General features: G+C 54.8%; 1 protein-coding gene and 1 long non-coding RNA gene across 4 annotated transcripts in view; one reads left to right on the forward strand and one right to left on the reverse strand.

Moving 5' to 3' along the window:
* Positions 1–15909, reverse strand: part of CDH23 (cadherin related 23) — a 387029-nt gene that overhangs the window by 63825 nt on the left and 307295 nt on the right. For all 3 annotated transcript variants that reach the window (XR_006741668.1, XM_036438196.2, XM_045581750.1), the window contains exons 35-38: positions 11454–11603; positions 11193–11321; positions 10135–10263; positions 9168–9395 (exon numbers count right to left, since the gene is read on the reverse strand). Coding sequence is in view for 2 of the 3 variants with exons in the window: in XM_036438196.2 (XP_036294089.1) it covers positions 9168–9395; positions 10135–10263; positions 11193–11321; positions 11454–11603 (636 nt within the window). In the remaining variant the exon portion in view is untranslated. The remainder of the gene's footprint in view (positions 1–9167; positions 9396–10134; positions 10264–11192; positions 11322–11453; positions 11604–15909) is intronic.
* LOC118719134 lies at positions 10259–12160 on the forward strand. The gene is made up of 2 exons (XR_004988046.1): positions 10259–11144; positions 11178–12160. It is a non-coding gene; the product is annotated as an uncharacterized LOC118719134 (long non-coding RNA).

A 15909-nucleotide genomic window follows, 5' to 3' on the forward strand; every position in this document is an offset into this window, starting at 1 on the left:
GAGAGGAGGCCCCAGAGCACAAAGCCACCACACTTCCTCTCTAGCTTCCTCCTATTATACATGGCCTCGAGCCCTTCTTCTCTGGACCTTTACGTGTAAGCATCGCAGCTTCGTGGTTTCCTGTTTTTAGTGAAATTTACTCTGAGCTCCAGGCTCCATCTTCATCCATGACCACACGCTCCGCCCCCAGGGGCCCCGCGGCTCACTCCCTGTAGCTGACAGGGAGGGGCGGGTGCTAGAATAGAAAAAAGACCATGCAACCCTGTGCTCACCCCTGGGGTGGTGGTGCCTCTGCAGCTGCCAAGCCTGGTGGCTGGTCCCTGTGGGCCCTGGCTCAGCACCTGTGAGCTGGGGTGTATGGAACCAAGGGAGCTGGGAGGAGCCTGGGCCCACGGGAAGTCGCCTGCAGGGAAGGACTGAGGCTGGAGGCTCAGGGGTCATGACATCTTGGGCAATGGCAGCCGGGGGCTCTGAGAGAGAGACCCGTGCTTTTAAGCAGAAAGTCATCGTTAAGTTACACAGTCAAACCTCGGTTCTCGAACGTCTCCCTTCTCGAACAATTCAGTTCTGGATCGAGTTGCTCACAGGAAGAAAATGTCTCGGTTGAGGAACAAAACTTTGGTTTTGACAACCCTTTGATGCTGATACCTCAGCATCACAAAAAGTGTCTCTCAGGCAACAAAGGAGGGGATGCTTTTGTTGCTGGAGGAATCGAAGAGGAGCACAATTTCAAAACAAAGAGAAGCCACCAAGAGTGCCAGTGTGGCCAAGGGTGCGAAAGTGCTCACAAAACAACCACCGCGGGCCATGCAAGAGGTAGAAAAACTATTGTCGATTTGGGTAAACGAAAGCAGCTAGTGGGTGACACATGGAAAATTCATTTAAGGCTAGTCGGGTTGTTAAATTAAGAAAAGAAGCGTTTATCTGTTGGTTATACAGTGCATTAGACATGGACGGTGTAAAAGAAAGGTTAAAATGGAATCATTTGGGGGTCTGGAATGGATTAATTCAATTTGCATGGTTTCTAATGGGAAAAAATGATTTGGTTTTCGAACAAATGGCTTCTCACACAGCCTCCTGGAACGAATTAAAAGTTAGAGAACTGAGGTTCCCCTGTATCAGGGATGACGGCGCCTGTAACCCCTCTCCTAGCATTTCACGAAGACCTTTTGCTTCTTTTCCCTCCAAGGGAACGGAACTGACACTCCTTAAAAATATGCCAGAGAGGCCACTGCAGATGCTGCTGTGGGTCAGACCGGCCCGGCCAGGGAGCCTGGTGACTGGCACTGGGGTGAGCACGCAGAACCACGGGGCCTGCTTCTCAAAAGACCAATGTTGGGGTTGCCCTTGCTCCTGCCTGGCCAGAGCTCCCTCCTCCACGCAGCAGCCTGGGGCAGAGGGGCTGGCACTGCTCCTTCAGGGAGGAGTCTGGGGCGGGGACTCTGAAGGACACAGTGGGGTTGGGGGCTGCAGAGGGCCCTGCCATCTGTGGAAGCCTTGCTGGGTGTCCGCTCGGGCACCCAGGGCTGGCTACAATTTGCTCAGGGAACGCCAAGGGAACGGCAATGGGCAGAAAGAGGAACTGGGGCTGCCAGTCAGGATGCTGGGGACAAAGGCCTCTTGAGAAGCAGCAGACCCTGACAGCCCGCTGAGCATGTGTCCTAGCCACAGGGAGCACTGCTGTCTGTCCCTTCACGGTGCCCGCCTTGCACGGTCGCCTCTCTTGCCGCATGGTTAGAGTGTGAATCTTGTCAGGGTTAGAGTGTGACTCCAGGAAGGATGGGTGTCCAATACCAGCCTGCCCTTTGACCTCGGCTACAGAGCTGATACCTGAAGCATAGCCAGCCACTGAGCCAGGATGTCTGAGGTCTGTCCTCTGGACCGCTCACAAGGGGCAGGCACCTCTGACTTGCCACCAGCTCTAGTTCCTAGCAGCTTCGCCCGGGCCTGGTGGGATCTCCTCACCAGCCACCATTCCCCAAGCTTGTGCAGGCCCTGGGGGAGGGGGCTTCATTCTGCAACTCGGACCTGCTGGCCGGGCTTGCTACAATCAGGTGGGAGGGATTCGGAAGGATCAATGTGGCTTAATGAGGACGTGCTGCCACAGTTAGCAATGTCTGCCTTGGGCCCAGGACAGAGAAGCGGCAGTGTGTGTCCTATCTTCGCCATTGTTTTAATACTCTGTGCTTCCAAAAACACGTTCACATGTGTGAGTACTTCTCTGATTCCCTCCCTCGCCCACCAGAAAGCCCTGAGAAGCTCTACCGTCCCATTCAACGCACCGGGAAGCTGAGGTTTCCAAAGGCTGTGTCTTGTCACACGTGAAGGAGGAGCTGGGGCTAAAGCCAGGCTTCCCTGCTTCCCAGGGCTGTGCTCCTTCCACTCCATGGGCTTGAACGCAGTACAGGGCAGGACTGGGACTTGCGTACAGTCCACATCAGGGCCCTGGGAGCGGAGCCTGTGCCCACATGCCCGTGGCTCCACTCCTTCCACATCAGCTCCTGCCTCTCTCCTTTCTGCCTGGCAACCCTGAAACTGCAGGACGCCCAGTGGGCATGGTGCCTTCTGCACCCACTTGCTTGCCACGGGGGCTGGGAAGGGAGGAACTGCACTGACTGCAGAGCCCGTGTTACCTGGAGGCACTGAGCCAGATGCACGGGTAGCATCGGAGAGGCTGCAGAGCACCCCTGGAGGAGCAGAGCTAAGGGAAGGGCCAGAGAAGGCAGCTACTTGGGGAGCAGCAGAGGGAAGGGCCCTGGTTGGGGTTTTCTGAGCTTGAGCCCAAGGAAGCTTCCCAAACAGCAGCAGGCCCACATTTAATACAGAGAGGAGCCCTGGGCCCTAAAGATTTCAGGTGAGCTGCCGAAAGCAGTATCGCCAGCTCACAGACTTCCATGGGGTGATGGCTGGTGATTTTTTTACCCAGAAATAGGTAGATTTTTCGTCTTCTGCCTGGATAGGTGACTTCTGCAGACCCACACCTGCCTGAGAAGCTAGGGATGGTTATCCAGGATTGTCTAGCCTGCTGGCTATGGTCTGCATGGCCGAAAGGCCCGGTCAGGCCCTGCCTCTTCCCCTCCTCCTCCTCCTGCCTGCCAAGGTCAGCTTCTGACCTCCCCGTTGCCTTCCGTCCTTCCTCCCTGGGCCCGGCCCTTTCTCTTGCAGGGCCTCCCAGAGGGCCACTTAGACCCTCCCCAAGCCTGGCCTCCCTGGCTGTGGCTACAGGGACGGAGGCTGTACAATGGCTTCTCCTGGCCGGGCGGCATGTCATTGTGTGATAGGCCTGGGCTGGCCCGGATGCCCCTTGCAGCGCAGCTGCTCCAAGCTCTGGGTGATATGGTGCTGAGAACTGGGTGTGGACGGCCTAGGCTGTTCGCAGGAATGTCCGGCTCTCAGGAAATGGGGGGTGAGGTTGAAGGGTCGTAGGGCCCGGAAGGGGCCGGATAGGAAAGACGAGATGTGAGGGCTCAGCAGAGGATTTCTCTTGTTTAGGGAAGGCCTTTGGTAGCTAAACAGTAGGTCCCTGGCTTAGAGATCCTCCTCCTTTAAGACATGGATAGAATCATGCCTTGTTCCTGGCTTTGAACTCCTCGCTCTCTATCACATCAGAGAGCATCAGCTCTCTGTCCCATGTCCATTTCTCCCACTAGCTGTAGCTTTTTGAGGGCAGAACTGTGTGCCCAACTCATCTCTGACTTCTTAGCCTCTAGCACAGGCCTGGCATGTATTTGCGAACGAATGAATGAACAAATGAATGAATGAATGAATGGCTCTGTCCTACAGGAAGGTGATCCTGTGCCAGTGGGAACTGGCTTGAATCAGGCAGATAATTGTGGTGGGAACAGGAGGATGGGGTGTGGATCTGCTGGGCATCTCTGGACAGATAGGTGCAGGGTTGCACACACTCTCCTCACCCCTATTAGACCATGGTGATCTTTCCTGGAACCTCAGGAAAAGGGGAATGCACATGGGCCTTGAGACTAATGCTGCCCGGGTTCTGGCTGGTCCAGGAGGGACTGGACCATCTACTTCCTCAAAAACCCACTCAGTGAGCCTGTCCACTAGCAGCAAAGAGCCCTCTTCTGGTCACCTCTGGCACGCACTACCCTGGGAGTTCCCTGTCTGAGGTTAGAGTCTGGCGGGTGGAAGTAAATCTTCAAGGGCCCAACATTCCTTGGAGCAAATGCCAATCCTAACTGGGCACTGGCTACAGGGTCCTAGCTGGCCAGCTCTGCCCCATCCTCCCCCTGCTTAGCAGGGCCAGGAGAGAGTGGAGAGGGTATGTGAGAAATTGGTGGAAGAATGTCACGGGGAGGATATGCAGAGTGTGGGCCCTGGTTCTGAATGCTGCTGTGAGCCCCAAACCCACCCCTGATCATCACTTGCACTGAAGCCTTTGTTTGGGCTGATCCCTGGAGCCACTAAATGCTTTGCCCTTTGCTATGCTAACTGTGACTGACAGACAAGACAGCCCAGTGTCCCCTTTTCCAGGAAGCCTTCCCTGAATCCTTGTTAGCTCTCCTCAGTGCCTCACCTGTACCTCGCCTCTGCCCATGAATGTCCTCACTGCATTTTCTTGTGACAAGGACCATGTTGCCTTTCTTTCTTTTTTCCTTCCTTCCTTCCTTCCTTCCTTCCTTCCTTCCTTCCTTCCTTCCTTCCTTCCTTTCTTTTTCTTTCTAATATATATTTTATTGATTTTTTACGGAGAGGGAAAGAGAGGGATAGAGAGTTAGAAACACTGATCAGCTGCCTCCTGCACACTCCCCACTGGGGATGTGCATGCAATTAAGGTACATGCCCTTGACTGGAGTCGAACCAGGGACCTTTCGGTCTGCAGGCCCATGCTCCATCCACTGAGCCAAACCAGTCTCAGCTGCCTTCATTTCTGTATCTCTAGTGCCTGGCACATAGTGGGCACTTGGGGGACATTGGTTGAATGAATGAATGAACAAATGAACTATAAGGACATGAACTTTGCTCCTGGGATGGCTACTACAGTTCCTCACTGGTGTCTGAAGGAACAGCACACACAAAAAAATAAAACATTGATTCTTTTTGACTTAAAATGTTTGTCCTGCAAATCCTTCCCTACTTATATCAGAAGCTGTATGTCCGTGTTATGGTTTTACAGCCCAGGATCCATATATACAATACATGGTTTGGCAAAAGTAGTTTACAGTTGTGAGTCCACAAAACATAGAGTTTATCCTTTGTGTTTCATGGACTCACAACTGTAAACCTGCTTTTGCTGCACCCTGTATATTCCGCCCATGATGGCCTCAGGGAAGCCCATCCCTGATCCTACTTGTGTTTTCCGGAAGCAGGCTGGCGAGCAGCAGGATGAGGAAGGCAGAGAAAGGGAGACTCCATTTCCCACCGCCACCTTCCCCATTCCACCAGGAAGCTGGTAATGGCCGAGAACTGCTTCAAGGAGGCCAGAATGTCAGGGGCTGTGCATCAGACAGGGATCACCGTCTCCACTGGGCAGGCTCGGTCTCTACAGAGGGTCTGGTCACAAGATGGAAAGTCTTTCTGGCCATGGGGACCAGTCCCATGTTCTGCAGGGCTTTCATGGGCAGTGACCCACCCATTCTTGTGGTTAAATGTGCTTAGGGTGATTTTCCAGTTCTCCGAGTCCCATTTCTTCTGCTTACCGAAGGAAGTTAGATGCCTCCAAAACTCAGGATTTTAGGATGTCCCGGGTCTCACTGACTGCCTCCCTAGGGAACTCCAGGACTGTGGGAGGTGGGGAGGGTGGGGGTTGAGGGGCAATGTGGTGTGTTCACCGGCCTAGGTATGGATGGGGAAGAGCAGCGTGGCAAATGCTATCAGTTGATCACCCCAAATCTATTTGCCTCTCCCTAACAGCTCTTGTTTGAGGCAGTGATGTATCTGGCCCCCAAGTATTGGGTCGGCAGCTAAGTAATTGCGGGTTTCACACATATATGGCTTCAGTTGAATTTTTAAGTTTGCAGACGTAGTACAAATGTAAAACACATTTTGTTATTTGATAGTTGGCTATTCAGCTGTTAATCAGTAAAAAAAGTTTTTTGATCTGTTTTGTAGTTTTTGTTTGGCGTTCGTTGAAAAATGGAAAATCAAAAGGAACATTTTTGTCATATTTTGCTTTTTTATTTCCACAAAGGGAAAAACGTATCCCAAGCTCATAAAAAGTTATGTGTTATTTATGGTGACGAAGCCTTAAAAGAACGGCAGTGTCAAAATTGGTTTGCCAAATTTCGTTCTGGTGATTTTTCACTCAAAGATGAAAAACGCTCTGGTCGTCCAGTTGAAGTTGATGACGCCCTAATCAAAGCAATAATCAATTCGGACTGTCACAGTACAACACGTGAGATTGCAGAGAAGCTTCATGTATCACATACATGCATTGAAAATCACTTAAAACAACTTGGCTATGTTCAAAAACTCGATACATGGGTTCCTCACGAACTGAAAGAATCACAGTTAACGCAACGCATTAGCAGCTGCGATTTGCTAAAGAAACATAATGAAAATGATTCATTTTTAAAACGACTGATAACTGGCGATGAAAAATGGGTTGTTTACAACAATATCGAGCGGAAAAGATCATGGAGCAGGCCAGGTTAACCAACTCAAACAACATCAAAAGCTGATATTCATCAAAAGAAGGTTTTGTTATCAGTTTGGTGGGATTACAAAGGAATTGTCTACTTTGAACTCTTACCACCCAACCAAACGATCAATTCTGATGTCTACATTGAACAACTAATGAAATTAAACAATGCAGTTAAAGAAAAGTGGCCCGAATTGACAAATCGAAAAGGTGTTGTATTCCATCGTGACAATGCAAGGCCACACACATCTTTGGTCACTCGGCAAAAATTAATGGAGCTTGGTTGGGATGTTTTGCCACATCCACCATATAGTCCTGACCTTGCACCATCTGATTACTTTTTGTTTCGATCTTTACAAAACTCCTTGAATGGTAAAAATTTCAATAATGATGATGATGTCAAATCGTACCTGATTCAGTTTTTTGCTAATAAAAACCAGAAGTTTTTTGAACGTGGGATTATGATGCTGCCTGAAAGATGGCAAAAGGTCATTGATCAAAATGGGCAATACATTACAGAATAAAGTTATTTAGTTCCATAAAAAAATTGTCTTTGATTTGCTTTAAAAAATCCGCAATTACTTAGTTGCCGACCCAATAATAAGCCCATCCTGAAAACTTGTCTCTCACTTTCCCAGCCTCCCTTGCAGCTAGAGTGCCATGTGGACCTCTTCTGGCCAATGAGGATAAGCAGAACTCCAGGGAGTAGGTCTGGAAAGCCTTTCTGTTTCCTGATAAAGGGGTGGAATGGCATGCATAGCTCTGTCATTTCCTGACGTGATGCTGACATGGCTGGGGCTATAGCAGCTGGCTTGCAACCATGAGGGAAAGAGCAAGAAGCATTAGCTCTCGCTTCACTGAACACAAAAAACGACATTTGTAATTCTCTCCAGAGATCTGATCTGTGAGAAAAGTACAATATGATTTATTTATGACTCCATAGTTAAGTTTCTGATACTTGCAAACACATCTCTAAATGCCACTGGAGTAACGACCAAGATGATTCACCCTGAAGCTATGTGCATTAAATTATATTCTTCCCTGCCCACTTCGGTTAATGACATGTGTCCTGTGAAGGTACCTCTGCTTGGCCCACTGGGTATTAGTGGTGACACTGGGCAGCCGTGGGCCGAGGATGCCCGTTGGGTGCCCAGAGCCAGCTCTATTTCCTAGGCCTCCCAGAATGTGGTTTCCTAGGATTGGCCCAATGCCACCATCCTCCCAGAGACACTTCAGATAAAGAGCCCAGCCAGGCCCTGCTCTGACCCCACAGCCCACCGTGCCAGCATCAAAGAGGGGAGGGATCCTAACAGAGACCCCTATTGGGGGCAGAGGGTCTGAGGCCTCATTTGTAATCAGGGTCCCCAGGGTGGACCAATGACAAAAATGTTCCTGTAGCCACACTCTGTGCAATGTGACATTACAGCTCATCCCTTCAAAAGATAGCGTATTTCCCCACATCTTGAATCTGGGCTGGCCTTGTAACTCGCTTTGGCCAACAGAATGTGGCCAAAGTGACCCTGTCCCAGTCCCAGGCCTGGGCCTCCGCAGGCTCTGCTGTCCCTGTTGGACTCTGTGACAAGCACGGGCCAGCCTCCTGGCAGAGGACAGAGAGGTAGCCCAGTTGCCCTGCCACCCCAGCTGACAGGCAACTGACCCCCAGAAGCACAGCCATCGGACCACACTCAGTTGCCCACCACGTGTGGGAGCACAGCTGAGGGCCACGAATCGCCCAGCTAAGCCCGGTCTAAGCTGCCAACCTCAGAGTTAGAGAGAGATCAGTGGCTGTTTCATGTCCCTCTATTTGACTCGGCTTGTAAGGCAGAACTATTATTATTGTGGTGAAAGACCGCTGATACAATCCTCCTCCTCAAGGTTTACCAAGCATTCCACTGACATGAACTAATTCACCGCCTATGAAGGAGATACCATCTCCCTTCTGCAGACGACAGAACCGATACTCCGAGAGGTTCTGACATGCTTGAGATCAAGCGGCCAGCTCACAGGTCTCCACTCTCAAATTGCAAACTGCTCCAGTCCCAGCCCATGGCCCCTAGGCCGCCTCACCATCCAGCCCTGCCTGCCCCACCTCCTTCTCCTACCTTGCAAACCTTGGGCAGCAGCCCTGCCCATTCAAGCAATGGGCCAGCCAATGAACATCAGCCCCTTCCAACCCTCACGGGTTACTATGACGATGGCGCATCACACCAACATGACGTGAGGGAAGAGGCCAGAGGGCCCCTTTTCCTACCTGGCACAGAGGTGCCACCACATGGGTTAGTGTGGCCCCACAGGCACACAGCTTGGCAAGCGGTATGGGGGCTGGCCAGGCCCGAGGTACAGGCTCAGCTGGTACCTTCCCATGGAGCCGTGTGAGCAAAGACGGTGAAACAGGCTTCCCCTACATACTCATAAGCTGACCAACAACAGGTCCCACGAGGGTGCGGTCAGGATTCACGCAAGTACGGCGCCCCATTCCCTCCCAGCGTGTTCCCCTCACACAGGAGGCGCAGTTGTGTCCCTCCACCCCGTCCCCCACCCCCGGTCCCATGGCCGCCCCGTCACTCACCGACAGCGGAGGGGTGCCCTCGTCCTCCACGGTGACCACCAGGTGGTAGAAGCTCTGCTGCTCGCGGTCGGGCGGGGCGGGCCGCGTGGAGATCTCCCCGCTGATGCGGTCCATGCGGAAGGTCATGTCGTCGTTGCCCGCGGTGATGTAGTAGGACAGCACGCTGTTGATGCCGATGTCACGGTCGGTCGCTCTCACCTGGACCACGGAGGTGCCCCCGCCCACGTTCTGGGGAGAGAACAGGAAACGGGTCACTCTGGCGTCCAGGGGGCAAAGTCCGGCACCCGGTCTGGGGAGCCCGGGGCCTCCCTGGACCTCCGGAAAGCTTTGCTGCAAATGCTGGAGCCACGACGAGGAGGATGAAGATGATGGTGGCGAGCATTCTATGGGTACCTACTCACACCGGTCCGTGTTAACGCAATAACTTCTCCCGCAACCCTAAGTGTCAAGTCCTGATGTCGCTCCCACTTACAGATGAGAAAACTGGGGTGCAGGCAAGGAATGTGTGCACATCACATGGCTTCAGTGGCAGAGCCAGGTCTGAATTGCGGAGGCTGGTCTGAGAGTGGGCCTCGAAACCCCTATGCCATCCTGCCTTCAGGAACGTCCAGCCTGGTGTGATGCCCAGCAATGCCAGGGCAGACGTTCTCCTGGAGGGGCTCAGTCATAGGACTGAGTAGCCAGTGAGCTGTTTATTTTAAAGCAGCTCTCGCGGGGTACACCTCCACTCCCATGGGTGGTAGAAGGCCACCTCTTCTCTTCCTCTCCCCTCCTCCTTCCACAAAGACACTGCACTCAGGACCTGGCCTCGGCGTTAGGGCTGGAGTTATGAATAGGCCACTGCCCTCATCCCCGAGACCTGAGAGACTAGTGGGCCAGGCAGACAGTGAGGCAGGTGGTTGGCAGCTGGCTCATGCCCACTGTCCACCCCAGATGTCCGTCTGTCCGGGTGCTGGCGTGCCCTCACCTCGTTCACGCTGACGTTATATCCAAAGGGGCTCTCGATCACGGGGGGGTTGTCATTGACGTCCAGGATGGTCACCTGCAGGATGTGGTCCTTCTTCCGTGGAGGGGTGCCCCGGTCAGATGCCACCACCTGGGAGGAAGGGGTGAGGGGTCAGGGCTAAAGGGCGGGTTAGGGCCAGGAACATGGAGTCCTATCTTCTCAGTGGGGAGGTTGGAAGGATAAACAGACTCACTGGCCCATCCCTGCCCCCGGGGCGGGGGCGCCAGCTCTGGGGTCTCCCTAAGTCCTTGCCTTCTGCCCCGGCTGCAAACAATGCTCACCCACTTCTTGTCTGCCCTGGGACCCTCATTTGCAATCTGACTTGGGTGTGCCTAGTCTTCACGTCCCAATCTTACCCATGATTGTATTCTGGGCTGTGCCAGCCCCTGACCATGACCCCAGGCCTGTGACTGGACCCAGGATTCCTGCCATTAGCTTCACAGGCCCCTGTTCCATGCACTTAGGTCTGGACTCCGGCAAACAGAGCCTCAAATGATCACCGAGCAGCCCACACACAGACTGAGCCCGTCCTGGGAGCCGAGATGCTCCCTGGGTGCCCCGTGGAGGTGCCCCAGGGGCTCGGGCTCCTGCAGAAGCACAGCCCTGGCCCCAGAGATCCCCTCAGAGACATGCCAGCCCAGCAATCCAGCCCTAACGGTGGCCTTCGGGACTCCTCACCTCAGCAGAGGCAGGCCAGGCAGGGCTTTTCCTGCCCATTGCACAAGGGGAAACTGAGGCCCAGACAGTAAACCACTTGCCTGAGTTTCGCACTGCATTTGTGGAAGAGTCGGGGCTCTGCCAGGCTCTCTCCTCCGGCTCTCACGGCAGGGACAAGCACCTCTGCTGGACCTGCTCTGGCTCCTGAGCCCCTCCCAGATGCCCTCTCTGGGTTGGCCTCACTCATGCTCTTGGCCCTGAGGTGCCCCCTGTCCCCTGGACTTGATGACAGCAGGAGAGCTGACTACCAGGATGTGAAGGGCCAGGTGGTCAACAGCGCCCTGGAGGGGGCGGGTCCCCACCTTGAGGATATAGTGGTCCAGCTCTTCTCTGTCCAGGGGCCTCGCCACGAACACTTCGCCGATGGAGTCATTGGTGGTGATGATCTCGAAGGCCCCAGCGATGTTGCCCGAGGCCAGAGAGAAGACCACCTGTGAGGGAGGAGAGAGGCTCGAGGTGAGGAAGCGAGTCCCTGCTTCCTGCTCAGGGATGGGGTGGCTTGGAGGGTGTATGGGAACCCCCGGCTGAGAGAGCTGACCCGGGCTATTTCGCTCCATGCCCACCTGCCCGTTGCTGCCGGCATCAGGGTCCGAGGCCTTGACAGTGGCCACACGCTGGCCCACGGGGCAGTCCTCGGGCACGCTGACCGCCGAGTCAGAGGTGACGTCAAACCGAGGGCTGTTGTCGTTCTCATCCAGCACGGTGATGTAGACCTGGGGGCGGACGTTACTAGAGACCTATCGCCTCCATCATCTCCCAGCCCCACACACCAGGGGCCCACCGTGGGCCACGGGGGACCAGACCTCCGCTCGGCCTGGCACGTCAGCTGGCTTTCAGAGCCCGCCCAGGCCGCTCCTGACTGCCCACGAAGGCCCTGAGCACCCTTTCCCTAGGAGTCTGGTGCGGGAGGGCGGCTCATCCCAAGTGCTGAGGCTGGGACGGCAGGGAAGGGGCTGGGAGATCTGGAAGGGAGGACGGGGCTACTCAGCCCCAAACCACCAGGGAGTGGCAGGCTGGCCCTGGCACCGCTTCCTGTTTTCCAAGAGGAACTCGGCATGCAGATTTTGTGTGTGGAATGCGGTGGGGTAATTAATAAAAAGGAAAGGAAAAACGATGTGCAGGCTGACTACAACACATCTGGCAGCCAGAGACGGCCTGAAGGCCTCTTCGTCAGCACATCTGGATCAGAGGGAGAGAAACGGGGCTCAGAAGGAGGGGGGCTGAAGGTGGCGTGGTGGTCCCTGTGGGAAGGGGTCGAGGGGGGCGGGGGGAAAGGAATTTCCAATAACGAGATAAAGCCAGGAGCACACACACGGAAGGGAGCAGCTTGTCCACAGCTCAGTGTCCTGCAGGGTTGGGACAGCGAGCTGGAGGGCAGGCCCCGCTGTGGGTGCAGCCTGCAGCCCAGGGAAGGCCAATGCCAGGGGCCAGGAGGCGGGCACCACAGGTGCCCCTTAGGGTCACTGATGGGGGGATTGAGGTAGGGCAGGAGGAGGCTAAGACTTTAACAACCCCAGACCAGGCCTCCTCCCCAGGTCAGATTCCCAGTCCTGGGGTTCTGGGCTCCCAGGCCTGCCAGCCTGGCCCCCCCCCCCCCACTTAGGAACCCCACAGGGAGCCTGTAGCACCTCACACCCTTCTGAGGAGAGACATTTCATCAGGTTTGTCCTCGGTCCTAGCCACTCTCCCCTATCTGTAGACAGCTTTTAAAACCACAAGGCAGACCTAGCCGGTTTGGCTCAGAGGAGAGAGCATCGGCTTATGAATGAAGGGTCCTGGGTTCGATTCTAGTCAAGGGCACATGCCCGGGTTGCAGGCTCAATCCCTGGTATGGGGCATGCAGGAGGCAGCTGATCAATGATTCTTTCTCATTGATGTTTCTATCTCTCCCTCCCTCTCCCTTCCTCTCTGAAATCAATAAAAATATATTTAAAAAATAAACAAAGGTATAAGGCATTCTGGTGGTGTGGCTGTTGGCTGGTGTCCTCCCATGCACCGAAAGGTCGCCAGTTCGATTCCCTATCAGGGCATATTGCCCCGGTTGTAGGCTCCATCCCTGGAGGGGGCATGCAGGAGGCAGCTGATCGGATGTTTCACTCTCACATTTTATCCTCTCTCCCTTCCCCTTCCTTTCTCTCTAAAAATCCATTTTTAAAAATCTTTAAAAAACCCCAAAAACCAACAACCAAAAAGAGCCAACAAAAAACCCAGCCAAAAACCACACGGCAACAAGCCCAGGCTTCACGGCAGGACCTACGCCACCACTTCCACTCACCAGCTGTGCAACTTTGGAAAAAGTTATTGAGCCTCTCTGATTTTCCACTCTCTCAGCTGAAAATAAGAACGAGAACACCCACCGCATGAGGATGCTGGGGGGAAGAAGTGAGCAAGCAAAAAGGTAAGGATGGTCCCTGCCCTGCCTCCTGCCTGGCAGATGGGCATGCTTTCACTCTCCAAGACTCTGCCCAACCATCACGGATGTTGGTCAGGAAGTTCCATCAAGTCCTGGAGCCCCCGTGTGCTCACCTGTGAAACAGGCATAACTATGCCCAACGCACTCTTCTCAGGGCACACACAAGCAAGGCCCCTGTGCTCTGACCCACCCCACACCCTCCCACTTGGGTCCACGCCTTGTGCGGGTTCCCCATGCTTTCTCCCACTGCAGGGCCTTTCCCAGGCTGCTTCCTCTGCCTGAAACGGTCTTATTCCTATGCTTTCTGGGAACCTCAGCTTTGGGTCACTTCCTCAGGGAAGCCCTCCTGGATTTCCCCGACATTGTATTATCAGGGGTCTCACGTGTCATACATTTATTGGTGTGATACTTTGGTCTGTGTCCCTTCCCCATTGTATCTTATGCTTGTGAAGGTAGGAACTATGACTGATTTTGGTTTCCTGTTGTACCCTGAGCCCATCCAAGAGCCTGGCCCACAGTCAGTGCTCCCCTGATTACTGCTCTGATGATCAGCATCAGGGAGTTGGCCTCAGAGGAGGAAGGGCAGGTGTCAAGGTCCATGGGAATTAATGTGGGTCTGTGTCTCCAAACCTCCCTATCCCATCCCCTGGAGCCTGAGGGTATTACACTCAGAAACTCTCACAGCAGAGACCCTGCCCCTGGTCTGCCCTTCCTGCGGCCTCCACCCCTCCTCCTGGGGCCTATGGGAGCTACTGGGGCTCCCCACCCCTCCAGGGGCCTATAAGGGTTACTGGGGCCCGGGAAAAGTCAGGTGTAGGTGAGTTGTGTTTGGGGTTCTGGCCTCATGGAGAAAACGGTAGCACCCCTAAAAGGCCCCTCAGCCTGCCTCCACCCTCTGGGGCTACCAGGGCTGGCGTATCTGGGGCAGTGGTCCTGGGAGCCTCTGAGAAGCCAGCGCAGAGCAAAGGGGTGCGGGTCTTGCCTGGAAGAGGGTGAAGTGGCTGAGGAAGTACAGTGGCCTGCACAGAAATGTGTGCCCTGAATGGCCCTTGCCAGCCGTGCAAGGAAGTGGGGGGCTGGTCCTGGAAGGGCCTTTAGCAGCCTTGGGGAGCATCCCAGCTCCTGCCAGTCTCCACCTGTCCTCGGCCCCTGGCCTTTTCATGGCAGCGAGGGTGAGGAACAACCGGCCCATTGTACAGATGAGGCTGCTGAGGCCCGGGGAAAGGGCCCCACGTAACCATCTGAGCCTTAGCTCCTGTGGCTGGGAGGGCAGGAGCTGCTGGACACAGGGCACCTGCCCGCTGCCCTCTGCCCACTGCCCACTACCGAGGACTCAGCTCAATGGCTGCCCTCTGGGACCGTGGGGGCTGCAGGGAGTTGTGTAAATGCAGTGCTGCTTATGGTCTCACTCACCCCCAGGCTGGGCCCATGAATGGAGGGGGCTTTGGGACATGATTAAGCCACCACTGGGGCCCCTGGAGCCGGGCCTCTCAGGGAGCTGTGGGGTGGAGGACCTAAGCAGCTGCATTTGGCTCCCTGCAAAGACTTGGTTGCATCCTTTAGGCCACATGTGTCAAACACAAGGCCCGCGGGCCAAATCCGTCCCGCCAGGCCTTGCAATGTGGCCCGCACCGCGCTGTCATCACTGCACTCCACTGCGTTTCCATCACAATGACAGTTTATGACTGTTCAGTAAACCATTCGGCCCGCGATTTAGGCTGGATTTTAGATTTTGGCCCCTTCTCTGATTGAGTTCGACACCCCTACTTTAGGCGGATGTGACGGGGACTCAGTGGGGGAGAAAATGTGGTCATAACGAGGTTGATGCAGAGCTGGACATCCCCGTGTCTCCAGGCGGCCTGGACCAGCCTGGCTGGTGCACAGCCATGATGCCTGCGTGCTCTCATTCTCACTGCAAGATGCCACTTCAGGGGACCCCTCCCCTGGGACCCACCCCAGCCTGAGGTCACCCACCTGCCTCTCCCACTTCTCCCACTTCCTAGGAACCTCTGACTCAGGGGTCACTCTCCCCGAAGAGGGCCCAGCACATGGTCTCCCTGCCTTTCCTGAGGGTCCCTGAGCCAGTGACACACGCTGCCCTTGCCGGCACCCCTGGCCCTGGCGCTGTGCCCTCCACTCACATGCACTGCCGTATAACACACTTCTTACACCGACCCCGAGTCAGGGAAGGGGTAGGGTCCCCTTTACAGAAGCCACTTCCATCATGCCTCTCTGCAAGATTAGTTTACAAAGGTTTCCTATCCGCCAGCTCCTCTACCATCTCCCTCACATCCTCTGAAGAAGGCAGGGCTGCTGGCCTGACCCTCATTCTAGACCTGAGGAAAGGAAGCACAGAGAGGCTGAACAACTGGCCTGTGTCACACAGCTGGGCTGGGGCCTCAGTGTTCCTTTCATTGTGTGTTCCACCCACTCCTTGTGAGTGGGCCCTCCACCCCAGGGTCCCATGGAGACTCAGTAGGACGTGGAGGGCAGAGAGGGCAGAGCAGGAAACTGGGTATGGGGTGGATGAATTGGGACGGCCGTGAAGGGCCTGAACAGGGACCTCTCCCCAGGGAGGCAGGAAGGCCCAGCACCGCTCAGGGCCT

This window comes from Pipistrellus kuhlii, unplaced genomic scaffold (genome assembly GCF_014108245.1).
Source record: "Pipistrellus kuhlii isolate mPipKuh1 unplaced genomic scaffold, mPipKuh1.p scaffold_m20_p_15, whole genome shotgun sequence".
Lineage (NCBI taxonomy): Eukaryota > Metazoa > Chordata > Mammalia > Chiroptera > Vespertilionidae > Pipistrellus > Pipistrellus kuhlii.